At 56.1% G+C, this 16,736-nt stretch overlaps 4 protein-coding genes across 4 annotated transcripts; 3 read left to right on the top strand and 1 right to left on the bottom strand.

Moving 5' to 3' along the window:
• The first annotated feature begins 863 nt into the window (after positions 1-863).
• MYCTH_2308162 (uncharacterized protein) lies at positions 864-1,691 on the top strand. Its single transcript, XM_003664885.1, has one exon. The coding sequence runs from the start codon at positions 1,157-1,159 to the stop codon at positions 1,613-1,615; it is 459 nt and encodes a 152-aa protein (XP_003664933.1). The 5' UTR covers positions 864-1,156; the 3' UTR covers positions 1,616-1,691.
• Positions 1,692-6,501: 4,810 nt separating this feature from the next.
• Positions 6,502-8,688, top strand: MYCTH_2308157 (uncharacterized protein). The gene is made up of 2 exons (XM_003664884.1): positions 6,502-7,252; positions 7,319-8,688. Exons 1-2 carry the CDS (start codon positions 6,758-6,760, stop codon positions 8,486-8,488), a joined length of 1,665 nt encoding a protein of 554 aa, XP_003664932.1. The 5' UTR covers positions 6,502-6,757; the 3' UTR covers positions 8,489-8,688.
• Positions 8,689-9,746: 1,058 nt separating this feature from the next.
• MYCTH_112306 (methionine synthase-like protein) lies at positions 9,747-11,984 on the top strand. The gene has a single exon (XM_003664883.1). The coding sequence runs from the start codon at positions 10,114-10,116 to the stop codon at positions 11,266-11,268; it is 1,155 nt and encodes a 384-aa protein (XP_003664931.1). The 5' UTR covers positions 9,747-10,113; the 3' UTR covers positions 11,269-11,984.
• A 1,616-nt stretch (positions 11,985-13,600) lies between these two features.
• On the bottom strand, positions 13,601-16,249 carry MYCTH_84047 (amino-acid permease). Its single transcript, XM_003664882.1, has 8 exons — positions 15,803-16,249; positions 15,669-15,704; positions 15,423-15,472; positions 15,300-15,341; positions 15,095-15,227; positions 14,297-15,020; positions 14,161-14,217; positions 13,601-14,029 (listed from the first exon to the last, which is right to left on the bottom strand). Exons 1-8 carry the CDS (start codon positions 16,082-16,084, stop codon positions 13,755-13,757), a joined length of 1,599 nt encoding a protein of 532 aa, XP_003664930.1. The 5' UTR covers positions 16,085-16,249; the 3' UTR covers positions 13,601-13,754.
• Between the last annotated feature and the right edge of the window lie 487 nt (positions 16,250-16,736).

The raw sequence follows: 16,736 nt of genomic DNA, 5'->3' as shown, positions 1-16,736 counted from the left end.
AAATGCGTTTATGTCATGGTTATCCTGGAGGTAATGGGCCGGACAAAAGGTTATTTTCTAGAATACTGATCCCTGTTCATTACCTGCGCGCGCTCTCTCTAACCGATTCGATTCGATTTTTCCCCTCAGAGTTTCCTGAAAACGGTATCCTGAACCACTTTCCTTCCGCTTCCCTTAGGTACTCTTCATTGCCCCGAGGAGGGGGCCTTCAAATTACTCTCTACTTGGTTGCTAGAGAAGGCGGCTGCTTTCACTGCCGGCTCTTTCTCGCAAAGCATGCACGACATTTTGTACTCATACAAGGGCACATTTTCCCATTGCTAGCAAGTTTCCCAATTCGAAACCACTCCCTCAATGACCAATTTCCAGCCTTCATAACCGTTTACTTCCTGGGTTACCTCATCCCAGCTCAGCCATCCTGTAATACTTTAAGTTTACGGCTCAGTCCCACTTGACTGAAACAGAGGAACAGCCTGGAGCTAGTCCAACAGGACGTGGCTCAGCTTTCGTTTCGATCCTTCACATTGGCAACTTCGGATTGGCAACCGCCTCGAACCCAGTCCATCCTGCTAATGAGGTTGCGTAATGCAACGGCACAGGCAGCACAGGCAGCACTCGTTTTTTCTACTTCTCCTCTTTTCTTTACTTTTTCGTATTTTTAGAATTACTTTAGCAAAGATGCAACCGTGAAAAGAGCCTCCACAATCAAAAAGGTGTAGTGTTCTAGATATATTACCACCCAAACCGAAAAGCTATTATCGGCCACGAAAACGAGTTCCGATTTGGCAACTCATGTCAAAAAAGCACTAGCTTGATCGCTTGATACTGACTCAGCGCTAATCGTTGGCTCCAACCATGGAGCGCGTCTGAGGGGGGACGTCACTTAGCTTACGCAGACGGGGCCCATACCTGAGGCACCTTAGGTACTAACGGCTGCCTGTATTCAAACCCCTCGATTGTCGGCCGTGAATAAACAGATTGCCCATGTCTTGTTGCTACGAAAGCTAAGATAAGGCGCTCACGTTTGGTTACAACAGCACAAGCTTGTCAACGACTCAGCTGGTCACAACCAAAGCCAGCAGGACATCAACAGACCCTCTCCCAGCCATCGCGTGCCTGTTTTTGAAACTACCAAAAAAAAAAGCCTCGAAACGCGATGGCGCCCATCGTCCCCGTGCGCATCCAGCTGCCTGCTGACCTCGACGTCAACAAGTGCCTCTTCCCATCCCGAACACCGCAAGCATGTCCTCGCTGCAACTCCACCAACGACACCACCGCCGCCGCCGCCGCCGCCGCCGCCGCCGCTGATGACCCTGCGCATGGGCCCCCCTTACATAGGACCCGCCCACAGCGCGGCCAGGCCGCGGCCTCGGCCGCCTTGGTCTCCACACCAGCACGGCCAACCGGTGCCGCCTTCCCCGGCCAGCTGTCCGAGCTGGCGGAGGAGGGAGGCGGGGCAACCAAGGAGGAGCTGTTTGGCCGGGCGGTGGCCGCCGCCCGGCTGCGGGAGCTGGTCCATCGGGACAGGAGGTGGCCCAGGCTGTGCGCCGTGCTCGTGCTCGTCGGGGCGTGCTTGGGCGGGTGGTGGGTGGTTTGTGGTCGACAGCTGCACTGATGCTAATTAATCAGTGCAGGTGGGCTAATTAGCATGGCAATAATTAATTAAGTGACGTGGTTTGCTGGACGGAAGAGGGGAGCTTAGGCTACCTAGGCCTAAGTATTTGTGCCACTAATTACGCGTTACTAGGGTGGTGTTTTTGAGTTGCTTAATACGTCACCGTTTTTCGGTTCGAAGATGGACTTGATTCTCCAAGATTATCCTTGCGCTGCTGCTGCCCGCTGAAGCTTCTGCGAGTGACTATGGTATGCTCCCGGGAAGTTCGCAGACCGATGAAGCAAAAAAAAAAAAAAAATGCGATGATGCGCTCCTTGCCAAACGTCAAGGTACCTTACCTTAGTGCCATCACGAGCTTGTTGTTAAGGAGTGCCTATGTAGTCAGTCTCAGGCAAATTCTACGCGCTAGTCTCGTATTTTGGCCGACCTGGCTTGCCGAGACATGAGGGTGTGTGGTCGAGGTTGAGAAACGTGACCACATCCGTCGCCCATGAGCGAATTGTACGAAGTGCATCCCCTCGCATGCGTTCGTCGTCATTCCGTTTGGTGTGGAAGTATTCCGTACATATTCGTCGGTCCTCCTTCCCATCTTGTTGAAACCTGTAAGATACCTGTAGGATCCCGCGGATGTAAGACATGGGCACGTCATCACAGACCCTAACCAAGCAAAAAACATGCCGCTTCCACTGATGGAAATGGTCACCTGCCCTCGCGCTAGGTAAGAGGGCGAAAGGTTTCGAGAGTCCAGCATGGGTTTAGGGGAACGCAATTTCTTGACAAGCAGGGTAGAGAACGTGATGATCACATGACCCGAGGCGTCGGTACTGTTCTGTTGCATCCCAACCCTATGCGACTCAGGCGGGCCTTTCGGGCCGCCGAATGAATCCAGGACACCGGAAAATTGGTTTCGCTGAAACCATGCTGCGTGTTTGAGTCGCCCCCGCCAATGCAGATGCACGCGGCCCGGGCTTCCCGAGACCTGGCCTACACAGTAAATCCTAAGGATGGCCCAGCGGCGTTGGTAGCGGCCAATGATCAATTGACAAGCCAGCCGCAAAAAGCAACTGCTGACTTGGGGGCAACAAGTTCCTAAATCAAGCAGTGGAAGGGACCCTGTTCACTTGCGAGGTATGTACATACACTTCAGTTCACTAAGGTCCCAAGCAGCCAAGGCCAGTACTGAACAGAAGACAGCTGAGGAAAGGAAAGACGCTGCTGTAAAGTCAAGAAACATCACTTTTTTTTGCCTTGGCGTCTCGCAGCGGCTGCATTAGTTCTACCACGTTCTTTCTGGCGAACTCGTGACCGTCTGGTGTGTGTTGCAGCTCTCAGCGCTTGGGGAGATGCAGAGAATATTCGAAACTTGCGGGTCTGGCTTCTGTTTGCTGCTGATGCTTACGGTGCCATGTCCCAAACAAACGAGGTGTATCAAGTACATTTCGCACGCGAGTATGCCACGCATGTACGTACAGACGTACATACATACATACATACAGCACACCGCAAGTAATTCATACAAACACTACTTTGTGCGGAATAGTCGCCGCGGTATACCAACCTTCTGGGCTGATGTATGTACTCTATGTACATACGTACCCCACGCTTAGGGTTACCGACGGCACGAAGGGCACCAGACTTTCCGCCTTTTGTTTGAGGCTTGGGTTTCCCCAGCCTCAGCAGCCTCGCTAACCGCCTCGGCGTTCAAGCTTCATTAGTATATGTACCAGGGCCAAGCTTTTCATCCCCTGCAATGGCAATATGGCGCCCGACTTGGCGCCGCCCGCGGCCATGATTTCGACTGCCAAGGACTCCTCAATGATTCTACAAACTTTGACGCAGGAGGACGACTGGTGTCTGTATGCATGCACAAAAGTATGCTACGGAGTAGGCCAAGTGTACTTATACTAGCCAACGGAGGGAGTGTGGTATGTATGTACATATGTACACGTAACGAGAAGCTAAAACGAACGCCACCGGCAGAGAATGCCGGGAAAGATCCCGCGTGACCCTGTAGGTGACCGAGAGAGGCCGAACAGGGCAAAGAAAGAAGCTTTCACGATCTCGCCAGTCTGTCACTGCTTGTGTACAGAAAGACGGAACTCTCGGTTATCAAAAAAAGAACGAGACTATCAGCTGGGTAGACAGACTGAAATGAGAACTGCTTCGAAAAGAAATGCTTATTGGAAGAAGCTATTTTGGTGAGTGATAGCCGCGGCCAGGCCGAAAAGAGCACGTGAAACTATCCGTATTTTAGTGCCCGGCCTGACAAGGATCTCTGTGGCCTTCCGAGGCGATGACGCGCCCTCTCTGCTGGGGACTGGGGTCGCTTTCGTCCTTCGATTGTCTGACTCGGATTCCAAAACAGCTAACGCAGCCCACATGATGCGCGATTGCGGAGACGACTTCGGCCCGATCCCCAACCGCGCCAGCAACCTTGTGATCCTTCTATGCGGAGACGACGGCGGTTTCTTTACCTAACTTGGCAGCGCCCCCAACAGACTACAAAAAACTTTGAAGGCGAGCAGGGTCGACACGAAGCCCATGAAGATTGTTCGCTTCTATCGGTGTCTCCTCAACTCGTGGAAAATTGGTTCACTATTGTAGTGTAGAGACGAGACAGACAGTGCACGAGAGCTAATCTGTGTACTCGCTTGAAGAAATGCCCGATTGGCTTTTCGAGCAGGACCTGAAACTCAGATTGTAGTCGGACGAGCTGAAGCAGTAGGTGGTGAGATCTATCCCAGGTATAGTACTGCACCCAAGGTACCTACCAGCATACGAATCCCACACAGCACACTTTCAGCTAAGCGTGTAAACGCGGGTAGTGTATCGACAAGGAGTTGAAAGCTAAGAAAATTGTCAGTTGGATCAAGTCGGGAAAAAAATTTTTTCCTTCCACGTGAAGTCGCGACAACTTAGCGGTGCATTGCGGTACACGCTGCGTGTACCCGATGCCTGGTGTAAGTGGCAAAAAAGGATGTAATTAGATAGAATGAGACTGCGCGGTACGGCGTGGAAGTGGGCACAAAGTGGGCAAAATCGAACTTTCCAGGAATGTACAAAGTGTGGGGCCTTACACTATTCGGGTCAGACCCGCTTCCCCGGCGAATTTTCTCCAATTGAGAGGACCGCGGGGAGGCCTTCCTCACATTACCCCATTACCCCAGGAGAGAGCCACGCATGATAATTGCACGATGATCTAGCGTACACTAGGCCACCTCCCCAGAAATTCAGCGGCCGGCGAGAAAGGCACGCCGGCCATTGGGGTGGCAGTGGCAGTTCAAATGGGCATCCCAGCAAGCAAACAATCGAGAACGAAGCTTCCATAACTTCCAAGATTCTGCGAATCTGTGGGGCCCCGAGATCGCGGCGGCCAGCTCAAGAATTTTAGTCGGGCTAGCTCACGTTAGGCGCCCCAGAAAAGGACCGTTTTTAGCCGCCGGGTCCCTGCCAGCCCAGCGCCCCTGTGCACGGAGAAGGCGAACAGGATTGTTGTCGGCGGGTCAGGTGACCGGCGCCGCCCGGCGCCGACTGTGTTGCTTCATGGCCCGAATTTTTTTTTTTTATGAATATACGGAGTATCGTCGCGCCAAACGCCGAACCCAACCGTTGGTGGTGCGATTCATCAGTGTATGAGCAATACACACGCCACGAAGTCCGTCATGCGGCCGTAGAGACCAGAAAGAGCTGAAGAATGAAAGGGTGGCGCGGTTGGTGTTGGGTACTGGGTAACAAGATTTGGTGATCACGCGCTGGATGGCCTGCAATGCGTACTTGCCTGCTCTAACACTGGGGTGAGAACACGCCCCATACCGGGCCATCCGAGGAATCGAGTACGAGATGTGTAGTCCGTAATCTCTTTCATTTGGGAAAACGCAACCGGCAGGATGCACTGTGGTTGCGCGTGGATGTACATGCATACATAGGAATGCGAAGACCAGACGCGGTTGGAAACTACCTACCCTCTTCTGCAAAACTGTTTCGGCTCGATGTCGGGGAACATCTTGGACGGGATGTGGGCTTCGAGATCCCGTCTCGTTGCAGGATTTTTTAAATTACACTGCTTCCGTACCAAGTACTGCTTGGCCGCGTTGAGCACAACGCGCCCTCCATTGCAAGCGGACAGCAGCAGTACATACATACCTTACTAGTCCATGTACTCCGTAGTACACTCCGTATTGTCGGTAAATTAATGCAATTGGCTGGCCGTTTGATTGTGCAAAAACCTCTGAACCGAGTGTACCAGCGAATCGAAGGCGGATCTCGGGATGGCGGCAAATACATGTAACGCTTCCCCCGTCCGGACCGACTCGGTCAATTTGCAGTGCGCTCAGTCGAGCACTCGTGCCTTGTGCAGGCAGCGAACCACTAGTTGGGTGTTGGCCTTCGTTGGTCTGGCGTTGTCTGGCCACCGTGCCACCCCATGGGGGAGGGGGGAAGACTCCAGATCGGCCCTTCCGGTAGAATCTGGAGCACCCCGGAGCACCCCGGAGCGGAGAGGTGGTTTGCTGGAGGTTTCTGGAGGGACGGATTCGTTCTGTTGCACCGGTCGCTCGTGCTTGGTGGAGCTGTAGCTGGAGGCGCGACCCCGGAGATTGGTAGGTTTTTGGGCAGCCGGGCCCCTGCCAGTTCCTTCCCGGAGGCCAGACGTTGCAGCAAGCCAAGGGGGCGCCGCAGATGCTCGGCGGTATTCTGCATGGTCCAATCCCCGTGGGGCTAAAGTGCCCAGTGGAGCCCCGCATTCCCCCCCTGCTGCATTCGATCCGGCGGGACAGCGGCGAAATTCCCCAAGCACGTTGTGCCAAGTCGGGGCTAATCGAGCCTCGCCGTGCTTTGAGTGGTCAGCTACAGCCACCACCGCGGCTTGCCTGCACTTTTTGGTCGTGCACGAACGGGCGAGGGTTCTCGAGATGCGACTTTCGTTTGCCCCGGGGTTGCTGCAACGGTGCCACTTTTGATCACCATCCACCCTCGTTTTCATCCAAGCCGCTCCCTTGGTGCCGCTCTTTACTTGGGTATATCTGTACTTCTCTCCCGCTCCTTCCCTCCCCCCCGCCGATCTTGTTCCTCTTTTCCCTTGCATCCCTTTTCTCGATCTTAAAACGCATCATCGACAAGAAAGGGCACCCATCCACAAACACCATGTCCTCGAGCGAGAAGGAGGCCACGGGCCCGGTAGCTGCCCACGTGGGCAACCTGGCGACAACTCAGGATGTTGAGAAGATTGAGGCTCCAGTTACCTGGAAGGCATACCTGATCTGCGCCTTCGCGTCCTTCGGTGGTATCTTCTTCGGTTACGATTCCGGTTACATCAACGGCGTCCTCGCCTCCAAGCTCTTCATCAATGCCGTCGAGGGTGCCGGCAAGGATGCGATTAGCGAGTCGCACAGCTCGCTGATCGTCTCTATCCTGTCCTGCGGTACCTTCTTCGGCGCCCTCATCGCCGGTGACCTCGCCGACTTCATCGGCCGCAAGTACACTGTCATCCTCGGCTGTCTCATCTACATTATCGGCTGCGTTATCCAGATTATCACTGGTCTCGGCAACGCTCTCGGTGCCATTGTCGCCGGTCGTCTTATTGCCGGTATTGGCGTCGGCTTCGAGTCCGCCATCGTCATTCTGTACATGTCCGAGATTGTAAGCTCCTCGAAAACCACCACCCCGCTCTCGCTCCCCGAATGCTGACAATTGGCCCCGTAATAGTGCCCTCGCAAGGTCCGTGGCGCCTTGGTCGCGGGCTACCAGTTCTGCATCACGATTGGTCTCATGCTTGCGTCCTGCGTTGTGTACGGTACCCAGAACCGCCAGGATACCGGCCAATACCGCATCCCCATCGGCATCCAGTTCATCTGGGCCCTCATCCTGGGCGGCGGTCTTCTCTGCCTTCCCGACTCGCCTCGCTACTTCGTCAAGAGGGGTAGGCTCGCGGATGCGACCAGCGCCCTCTCGCGCCTCCGCGGCCAGCCCGAGGACTCGGAATACATCCAGGTCGAACTCGCTGAGATCGTCGCCAACGAGGAGTACGAGCGTCAGCTCATTCCCTCCACCACCTGGTTCGGCAGCTGGGCCAACTGCTTCAAGGGCTCGCTCTTCAAGGCCAATTCGAACCTGCGCAAGACCATCCTCGGCACTTCCCTGCAGATGATGCAGCAATGGACCGGTGTCAACTTCATCTTCTACTACTCGACTCCGTTCCTCAAGTCCACGGGCGCCATTGACGACCCGTTCCTCATGTCCATGGTCTTCACCATCATCAACGTCTTCTCGACCCCTATCTCCTTCTACACCGTCGAGAGGTTCGGTCGTCGTACCATCCTGTTCTGGGGTGCTCTGGGCATGCTTATCTGCCAGTTCCTCGTCGCCATCGTCGGTGTCACCGTCGGCTTCAACCATACCCACCCGGCCCCGACAGCGGACGACCCGGAAGCCACTCTCGCCAACAACATCTCTGCTGTTAACGCCCAGATTGCTTTCATCGCCATCTTCATCTTCTTCTTCGCCTCGACCTGGGGCCCCGGCGCCTGGATCGTGATTGGCGAGATCTTCCCTCTTCCCATCCGCTCGCGTGGTGTCGGCCTCTCGACCGCCTCGAACTGGTTGTGGAACACCATCATCGCCGTCATCACGCCCTACATGGTCGGCGAGGACCGCGGCAACATGAAGTCGTCCGTGTTCTTCGTATGGGGCGGCCTCTGCACTTGCGCCTTTGTCTACACCTACTTCCTCGTGCCCGAGACCAAGGGTCTGTCTCTTGAGCAGGTTGACAAGATGATGGAGGAGACCACCCCGCGCACTTCGGCCAAGTGGAAGCCCACCACGACCTTCGCTGCCAGCCACCCGACCGATCTCAAGCAGGGCGAGGCCGCTGTGTAAATCTTTGGGTAGCAGGGCGGCGTGGCCGTTCATCCATGCATTTGTTTGCTGTCATTTTCAGTACTAGTCAAATCCAAGAATTGCATACAGATGACTTCGCGACAGGTGCTGGTTGGATGTGCTCAGAAGAATCTAATTACAACAATGTAGCGTTTGATTTGGCGGGAGTATATGTGTATAGAGATATGGTACGCGCTATGCCTCTTCTTTCCTTTCGTCTTTCCTCGGGTCAATAGCTCGAGTTTGTAAATAATTTCATAATCTCCCGCAACATGCTCAGGCAGAAGCTGCGAACTCGAGTGCCCTCCTTTTGCAGTGTGACGCGCACAATTTGCTGCCTGTGCTTGGAATCCTAGAAATCTCGAAATGGAAAGTGGGGTCCAGGCGGCAACATCATCCAACCTTGCGGTGATCTTCAGGGGGCCTTTGGCCCATTACTCGAAATATGCCAGCGATGGGCAGCAGAGCGAGACAAATACACCGCCGCTTTCGGGGAGCGCCGCGACGATCCTCAGCTGGCCGGCTGGAACTTGGCACCGGTCACACAGCCTTTTTTGACTTGGGGCACCTTAAACGGGCCGTAAGGTCGGTGATTAATTCGAGCACGTTGAGATAAAGTACAGCACAGCATGCGCTACTAGGTTTATGTAGAGATAGGTACTTCTAACGACTTTCGTTGACCAGCAGCGAAATTGTTCTTATTCTTTCCCGTTGGTCCGAAAAAGAACGACGGGTTTTGTAGCTTCCCCCTTCCCAGAAAACGTTCAATGTGGAACCACACCAACTGTCCGCCACCTGGCAGACAGCTGGCATTGGCCAAGCCAACTGGTCACGGCTCGAGCGAGACAACTGCCGCCCAGCCCTGGCTCCTCCCAGCCTTCGTGTCTTCGAGCGAGCGCGTCGCGTGTCGGCAAGACGGCCAAGCTTCCGCCTAGACACCAAGTCGAACAACCGGGTGTCGTTGCCGGCGGGGGAATCTGTTTCTCCGGAGCGCGCCGGTGCCCCGCATCACCAAGCGTCGCCGCGCCAATAACCCCGCGCAATTCGTCGAAGACAAGCAAACGAAATGGGGTATTGTCACTGCCGCGCGTGGCACAGTGGGTGCTTTGCATCAGGTTTTGCAGCAAAACGGACCTCCACCACGCCGATTACGGTTTCGATGAGGGACTCAATGCTTCGAGGGTCTTGAGGGGTGGCACGGTGGTACTAGGCTTGTCGGATACTTTATAGCTCGCTGCGCCCATCCGGCAGCTCGGCGCCATCACCACCTTCACCCCTACTTTCAATCAAAACAAAAGGCGTACTCCGTACGTCCCTGCGTCTCGACGGTTTCACAGGACAAGGGACCGTTGTGATTTGGCGATCCCGAAGGTTCGGAACTGGTCTCCAAAGCTCCGACGCACGCTTCATTTGTGTGTCGCACTCAGCACTCTTTTGTTCCCCGATCCGCCGCACAAGAAGACATTATTAGCGGACCGAATTGCTCGGCCCGCAGCGTACCGATCCGCGTCTTACTTGACCCGAGTTTCACCACTCCTCCTTTCCGCGAGACACTCGGAGCAGCACCACCTCGGCCACGACCAACCACGAGCCACCAAACCTAGACACACCCCTCAGTCGCGACCATGCCGCTTCCCGCAGGAGTCTACCGCGCTGATCACGTCGGCTCATTCCTCCGCCCGCAGCCGATTCTTCGCGCGCGCGAGACGCTTGACACGGCAACCCCCATTTCGGCTGCCGACCTGCGCAAGCTTGAGGACGAGCACATCACAGAGGTGGTGCAGAAGCAGATCGCCAGCGGCCTGCAGTCAGTAACAGACGGCGAGTTCCGCCGGGCGTGGTTTCACATCGACTTCCTGCAGCACCTTTCGGGCGTCGAGCGCCACGGCAGCCTGTCGTCGACCAATGTCACGTCGCACGGCGTGACACCGCCCAAACTGGCGGTCGTCGGCAAGCTGGGCCACCCACAGCCCATCCAGGTCGAGGACTACAAGTTTGTCGAGAGCGTCCGGCAGAAAGTGGCCGCCGGCTCCGACAAGAAGATCACCACCAAGGTGTGCATTCCCAGCCCGACCATGGTACACTTCCGCGGCGGGCGCGAGGCCATCTCGACCGAGGCGTACCCGACGCTGGAGCCCTTCTTCGACGATCTGGTCAAGGTGTACCAAGCCGAGATTGCGGACCTGTATGCCGCCGGCTGCCGGTTTGTCCAGCTTGACGACACCAACCTGGCCTACCTGTGCGATGCGGGCATGCGCGCCGAGGCGGCCAAGCGCCACGGCGAGGATCCCCAGAAGCTGACCAAGCAGTATGCCGCCCTCATCAACGCGGCCATCAGCCAGCGGCCCAAGGATATGGTTATCGGCATCCACCTATGCCGGGGCAACTTCCGCTCGCAGTGGTTCGCCGAAGGCGGGTATGAGCCCGTGGCGGAGGTGCTGTTCAGGGAGCTCGACGTGGATGTCTACTTCCTCGAGTACGACGACGCCCGGTCCGGCGACTTCTCGCCGCTGCGGTTCCTGCCCGAGAACAAGACTGTCGTGCTCGGCGTCATGTCGAGCAAGAAGGCCGAGCTGGACGACAAGGACGCCATCATTAGGCGGCTGAACGAGGCGGCCAAGTTCTGCCCCCGCGGTCTCGACCAGCTGTGCCTGTCACACCAGTGCGGTTTCAGCTCGACGATGGAGGGCAACGACCTGTCCGAGGAGCAGCAGTGGGCCAAGGTCCGGCTCGAGGTCGAGATTGCCAAGCAGGTCTGGGGCGAAGACCTGTCTGTATGAACGTGGGTCTATGTACCGTGCGGGTGCGACAGGCTTAAGTTTCTTCAACCTTGATATACTTCGTTATTTCAACACAACAGCGAGCACATATCGGACGATATCTGTAATTTAATAGCGGGCACCTTCCGCTCTGGCATCGTGACGTCCCAGTCTCGCGCTGGTTTTTGTTGCCCTCCTTGCCAGCGTGGCGTCATGGGCACTGTAAATAGTCCCATCCTGCGGTAAATAATAGCACTCACTACTCAGTTATGTGGTCTGACAGCCATCTTTACAGTTCTGTGAATCCCATCCCGGGGCGTCCCTTAGATGGCCTCAATAGGACGCAAGAACGCCGCACTTTCGCAGCCTTCTCGCACCCTCGCAATTGGGGCGAGATACGCCTCGTCGTCGCCATCATCGTTCTGCAGCTTGCGCACATAGTCCTGCGCAACCTTCAACCACATTGCCTTCTCGGCCTTGCTTGCGCCCCGACCCTCCCAGACCCAGATCGTCTCTCCCGCATCGTCAAGCACAAACACATCATTCCCGTCCAGATCCGCCCACGAGACACTCCCGCCATCCTTGACCAGCCCGAACTCTAGCTGCCCGGACGCGTCACTCAGCTTCAACAGCCTCTTCCACTTCCCTTTCCCCCTAGAACCCGCCTTTCTCTCCGCTGCTCCGACAACTGGCCTCGGCGCCTTCAGAACCCCGAACCCGTCCTCCTCTCCACCCCCTAGGATCTTGACCACCACCCGCGACCGGGACTCGCTCTGCGACACGACCTCGACGTCCACGTGCTTCGCCAGCGTCATGTCGTGCACCACCTGCGCCGCCTTGGCCTTTCTCCATCGGCGAGCACTTGGCACCGCACCCTGCCACACCCAGATCTTCTTGTCCTCCCCCTTATCACCGCCGCTGCCGTCCTTCTCGAGGATGAACACGTCCCCCCTCGTCGAGACTCCGCCAGGTCGGCTCCACCTCGCACACGATGACCGAATCTGCGCCCGCGCCGTAGCCCGGGCGCGGGTGCCGGAACACGCGCCGCAGCAGCGGCAGCAGCGTCGTCGCCGCAGCCGTCGCACCCTTCTCTCCCCCCGGCTCGACGTGACGTGCCGGAAGCCCTAGGCGACGCCGCCGCGGCGGAAGGTCAGGGCGCGGGAAGAGGGCGAGGAAGGCGGGCGAGGGGCACGCCTGGCAGCTCGCGGTGCTGGGTTGGGTCGCGGCGCCGCGCAGGAACGAGTCGAGCTCGAACCGTCTTGTAATTAGGCCGCGGTGCCCGCCTCGTCCTGGCTCGTGTGCGCGCCCGAGGAGGAAGAAGATGTCGTGCGCCGGCGGCGGCGGTGTGTCCTCCCCCGCTTCCTCCTTCTCGTCGCCGCTGTTGCTGCTGTTGTTGTTGTTGTTGTTGTTGTTGTTGACCTGCCGCCGCTAGTGCAGGATGACGTAGCTGTCGCCGTCGTAGAATTGGCCGTAGGACGCCTTGGGGAGCGGGACGACGGCAAAGTTCTCGATGCGCCAGACAAAGCACCCCGGCGTGGTGCCGACATGGCCGTCGTCCTAGGCGGGCTCGGTTTCGGCCGAGGCGTACCACACTTTATGGTCGAGGTCGGAGCCAATCAATTCCACGTTGCTATCCTTGATGTCGTATTCTTTCAGGTGAATGAGGCCGGCATGGGGTGCCATGGTGGATGCAGATCGGGAGAATGGGGGGGTGTTCCAGGGAGCTGTGGTTCTGTTGCCGGTCTTTTTTTACGGTTCTCTCGGCGAGAGTTGAGATGGGCGTTTGTTTGTTTTGTTGAAGAGAGGAATTCATACGAGGCAGGACAGAGTACGGGGTATGGCACTAAGTTCTTAGTGGGTTGAGCTAAGGGCGCCCCTCAACAAACCGTTGGTGATCCCTTTTTCAGGTACGCGCCTTGTGCCGCATCCAGGAACGTAGCAAACCTCGGTATCCGTGTTCCTAGATCTGTCGCGAAACGCGTTCCATGTTCTTCTGTGTGGCACATCATCCACTTGCCGGCCCACAATAAAAAAGATGGCGGATGCTCTAATACCGTCCCTGCCCTGTGGCTACCTTTACTTTGCATACGCTACTTATTAGCACAGAGCGGGTCTTGAAATGTTTGTTTAGTCCTTCTTTTTGGCAAGCCTATTGTAGCTCGAGTCTCGCTCTTTTGAATCGCTCATTGTCTTCGTGGGCAGAATTCTCAGTCTCCGGAGTGCTGGTGTGCCGAAGCTCCTCTAATAGGAAGTGGATGATGACAATGTTCTGTGCCACAAACAGCGCGATATTCGAGAGTAAAGCGCCCTCTCCGTCTCCATTCCGGACCAGGATATGTAACGGGATCCTTTTCTGCGGCTCTGAACGAGGGCCTGAATTTGCAGCCGTAACATTACTGATATAGACTGTTGCAAAAACCCTCTTTTTCCGAGGCTTGCTTATCATGCTTGATATGGCAAAATTCGGGTATCTTCCTCTCTATCCAATTGAACCTTCTCTTCCCGCCTTATAGCCCGTTGCTAGCACATGAAAAGACCGATCCGACTGCGCCGCTTTCAAACTCGAGGATGATGCTCTCGACGGTTGCATATGTGCCTACGCTCAGGAAGAAGACGCCGACCAGGATGATGAAGACGTTGAGTGACCCGAGAAGGTAGCCTGCCACCGTGTGTTCCTTAACCACGGCGATGCTCCCATCGGCACGGCGCATGCGGAAGTAGGCAACACCCCAGAAAATGAAGCCGAAGAAGCTGTCGAAGAGGGAGCTCATAAGGGAAAGGACTGATGAAAGTCGTAAGTTAGGTAATGAAGCGCAGACGTGGGGGGAAAGAAAAGAGAAAGTATATAACGGAGCAAGGAGAGGGAGAGGGAGAGGGAGAGGGAGAGGGAGAGGGAGAGGAACAAAAACCTACGTGAGGAGAAGAAGGGGATCACCTGAGCAATGATGAAGGCGACGATCCAGGTAGCCACTGCGCATATTAAAGCCCGGGTCAATACAGGTTCCCGGTTCGTTCGTGAATATTAGTAGGCCTAGGCCGCGGCACTTACGCAAGATGGACGCCCAGGTAACCCAGCCAACGACAGTGTGCTCGTTCTTGTGGCGAGAATTTTGGAAGATGCGGAAGAAGATGAAGCGGGCCGAGACGGAGGCGTACAACACGCCGAGGAAGACGATGGTGGGGATCATGAAGGAGAAGGAGACCTTCTTGAACAAAGGCTCGAGGGAGCCAAAGGCCGGGGCGGTCATGTACTGGTTGCCGACGTAGGCGTAGACGACGGAGCCGACGATGCTGAACAGGATGATCTCGGCGATGGTGCAGGCCCAGAGCGCCTTGGGAAAATCGCGCGGGTCCCTCATCTCGGCGATGAAGGACGGGAGGGTGATCTGGCCGATGAAGGTGTAGCTAATGTTGAGGAAGGCACCGAGGCCGTTGACGAAGGTAGTGCCCACCACGGGGACGGCCGTCACGATGGGGTTGCCGCCGATGCCTGTTGTGCCGTCGGGCTTGGTATAGCTCGAGCGCGGATCGAAGCCGGCCGGGTGTGCCTGGACGGCCGCAAAGATGGTGGCCAGGAGGACCGAGACGAAGGTGAAGAAGGCGGAGGCAGTGCCGAGCTTGGACAGCATGTCAAACGTTCGAGGAAGCGAGCATACCCAGCAGATGATGGTCGCGACGACCCCGAAGCTGACAGTGCGGCATGCCACGTCGTTGGCCTCGGTCATGGTGTTGAGATACTTTGCGCCGACCAGGACGTGCAGGGCCTGGATGAACTGTGGGGAAGAATCGTGTTAGGCTTTGTGTTGGAAACGAAAGAGTGGAAAAAGGGGGGGGGGGGGATAATTACCGTGTTGTTGAGGATGAACATGGCAGCGGTTGCCCACCAAGCCCACTTCTTGTTCCAAAAAAGCATCTGACCAATGTCGCAGACATCGCGGACTTCTGGATGGCGAAGACAGAATTCCCACAGCACCAAGGATCTGGAGAACGATATTGTGTTAGGAAGCTACAGGTAGAGGTTTCGGAGGAACGAGCGGACACGGCAGTCTCACGTGTATAGCACGATGCCAGCGATGACAACGGTCAAGATTAATCTACATGCGAAGCGGGCGATGTCAGTAATTATTATTTCAACAGAATCAAAGTTGCGCTCAGGGTCCCTCTGTGAGACTTACCCGGGAACCAGGCCAAGAACGCTATAAGACCACGGGAAGCTCATAATGGCCTGGCGGGTAGTTTAAAGTTAGCCAAGCGGGCGTCCATGATGTCGGGTCTCGTATACTCATAGTAAGTTGGTGGCTTGGTAGTCACTTGGCGCGCTAGGTTGGGCTGGCCAAGTCCTTGGCCGTCGTCGACAACGGCAATGTTTGGACAGATCAGGATGTACTGTATGTACAGTACACAACAGGTACCTTACGTACCAAGCAAATGTATTCGGAGAAGAGCAGTCCTGCTGTCTAAAAGAGGATGTAATTGTTAGCTATTTGCTCCATTCCCGACAGAATATTGTTGCAAGATTGATGGACAAGATTCGAGATCTCCACGACCGACGCACCTTCTGCCAGCTGCAGGTCCGGTATTTGATCGCATGACCGTCTTCCGCCGCCAGCTGCTTGTCCAAGATGGCCCTGCTGCTCTGGTCGGTATCCGAGTCGCTGCCGAGCGAGATGCCGCTCAGGACTGGCGCGATGCGCGGCCCAATGGTGACGCCGGGCCCGCCGAACCATGAGGACCAGCCTGACAGGTTGGGAACTTCCACGTTGGACGACCGCCGTCCGTCCCGAATGTCCAGCTTCTCGTCCGACATTGTTCGCTCGGGGGAGACCTGGTGAGGCATTGCCAAGATCGATTGGTGGGGTATTGCCGATATGTTTCGAAATGTATGAATGCATGTATGTACGTCCGTCTACAACGATGCAAGTTAATTAGTTAGTGGCCCTCGCGAACTCGCGCAATAGGCCTAGCCGCGCGGGCGTTGTCTGGGCGCAAAGTTGGAGATCTGCAAGCACAGAAGTCGCGAAGCAAGCACATGCACAGAGGGCGAGATAAGGGACCAAATATCCATTTAAGGTTGAAGAATCTCTCAAGACATCAGGTTGTTGGGAACCCTGTCGAATGGCACAGAGTGGGGCTACCCTCTCGTCGCCATGCAGGACTGCGATGACGCCTTCACGCTAGGAGCCTTCCCGACGAAAGAAAAGAAACCTGGAGTACAAGGGTTCGATACATGCGGATCCGTACTTGGGGGGGCACTTGCCGCGTGCCGCAGGCAACGCGGGTATGGGAAAGAAGCCCGGCCACACTGCCTGCAGCCGGGAAGTGCTGCTATTGGGCAATAAACATGGCGAGTTCGAAACGGCGAGCCCATCAGCGAATCGAAGGCGAATCACAGTAAACCCAACATGCCTGCGTCCAGGTCGTGGACCTGCTTTCCTGGGGCGAGCCCCCACGCTTTACATTTCCCAATCTAGCACTCGGCTCGGATTATT

This window comes from Thermothelomyces thermophilus, chromosome 5, assembly GCF_000226095.1.
Source record: "Thermothelomyces thermophilus ATCC 42464 chromosome 5, complete sequence".
Lineage (NCBI taxonomy): Eukaryota > Fungi > Ascomycota > Sordariomycetes > Sordariales > Chaetomiaceae > Thermothelomyces > Thermothelomyces thermophilus.
Note: the sequence above shows the minus strand (reverse complement) of the source record. Positions and strands in the feature narration are given on the sequence as shown.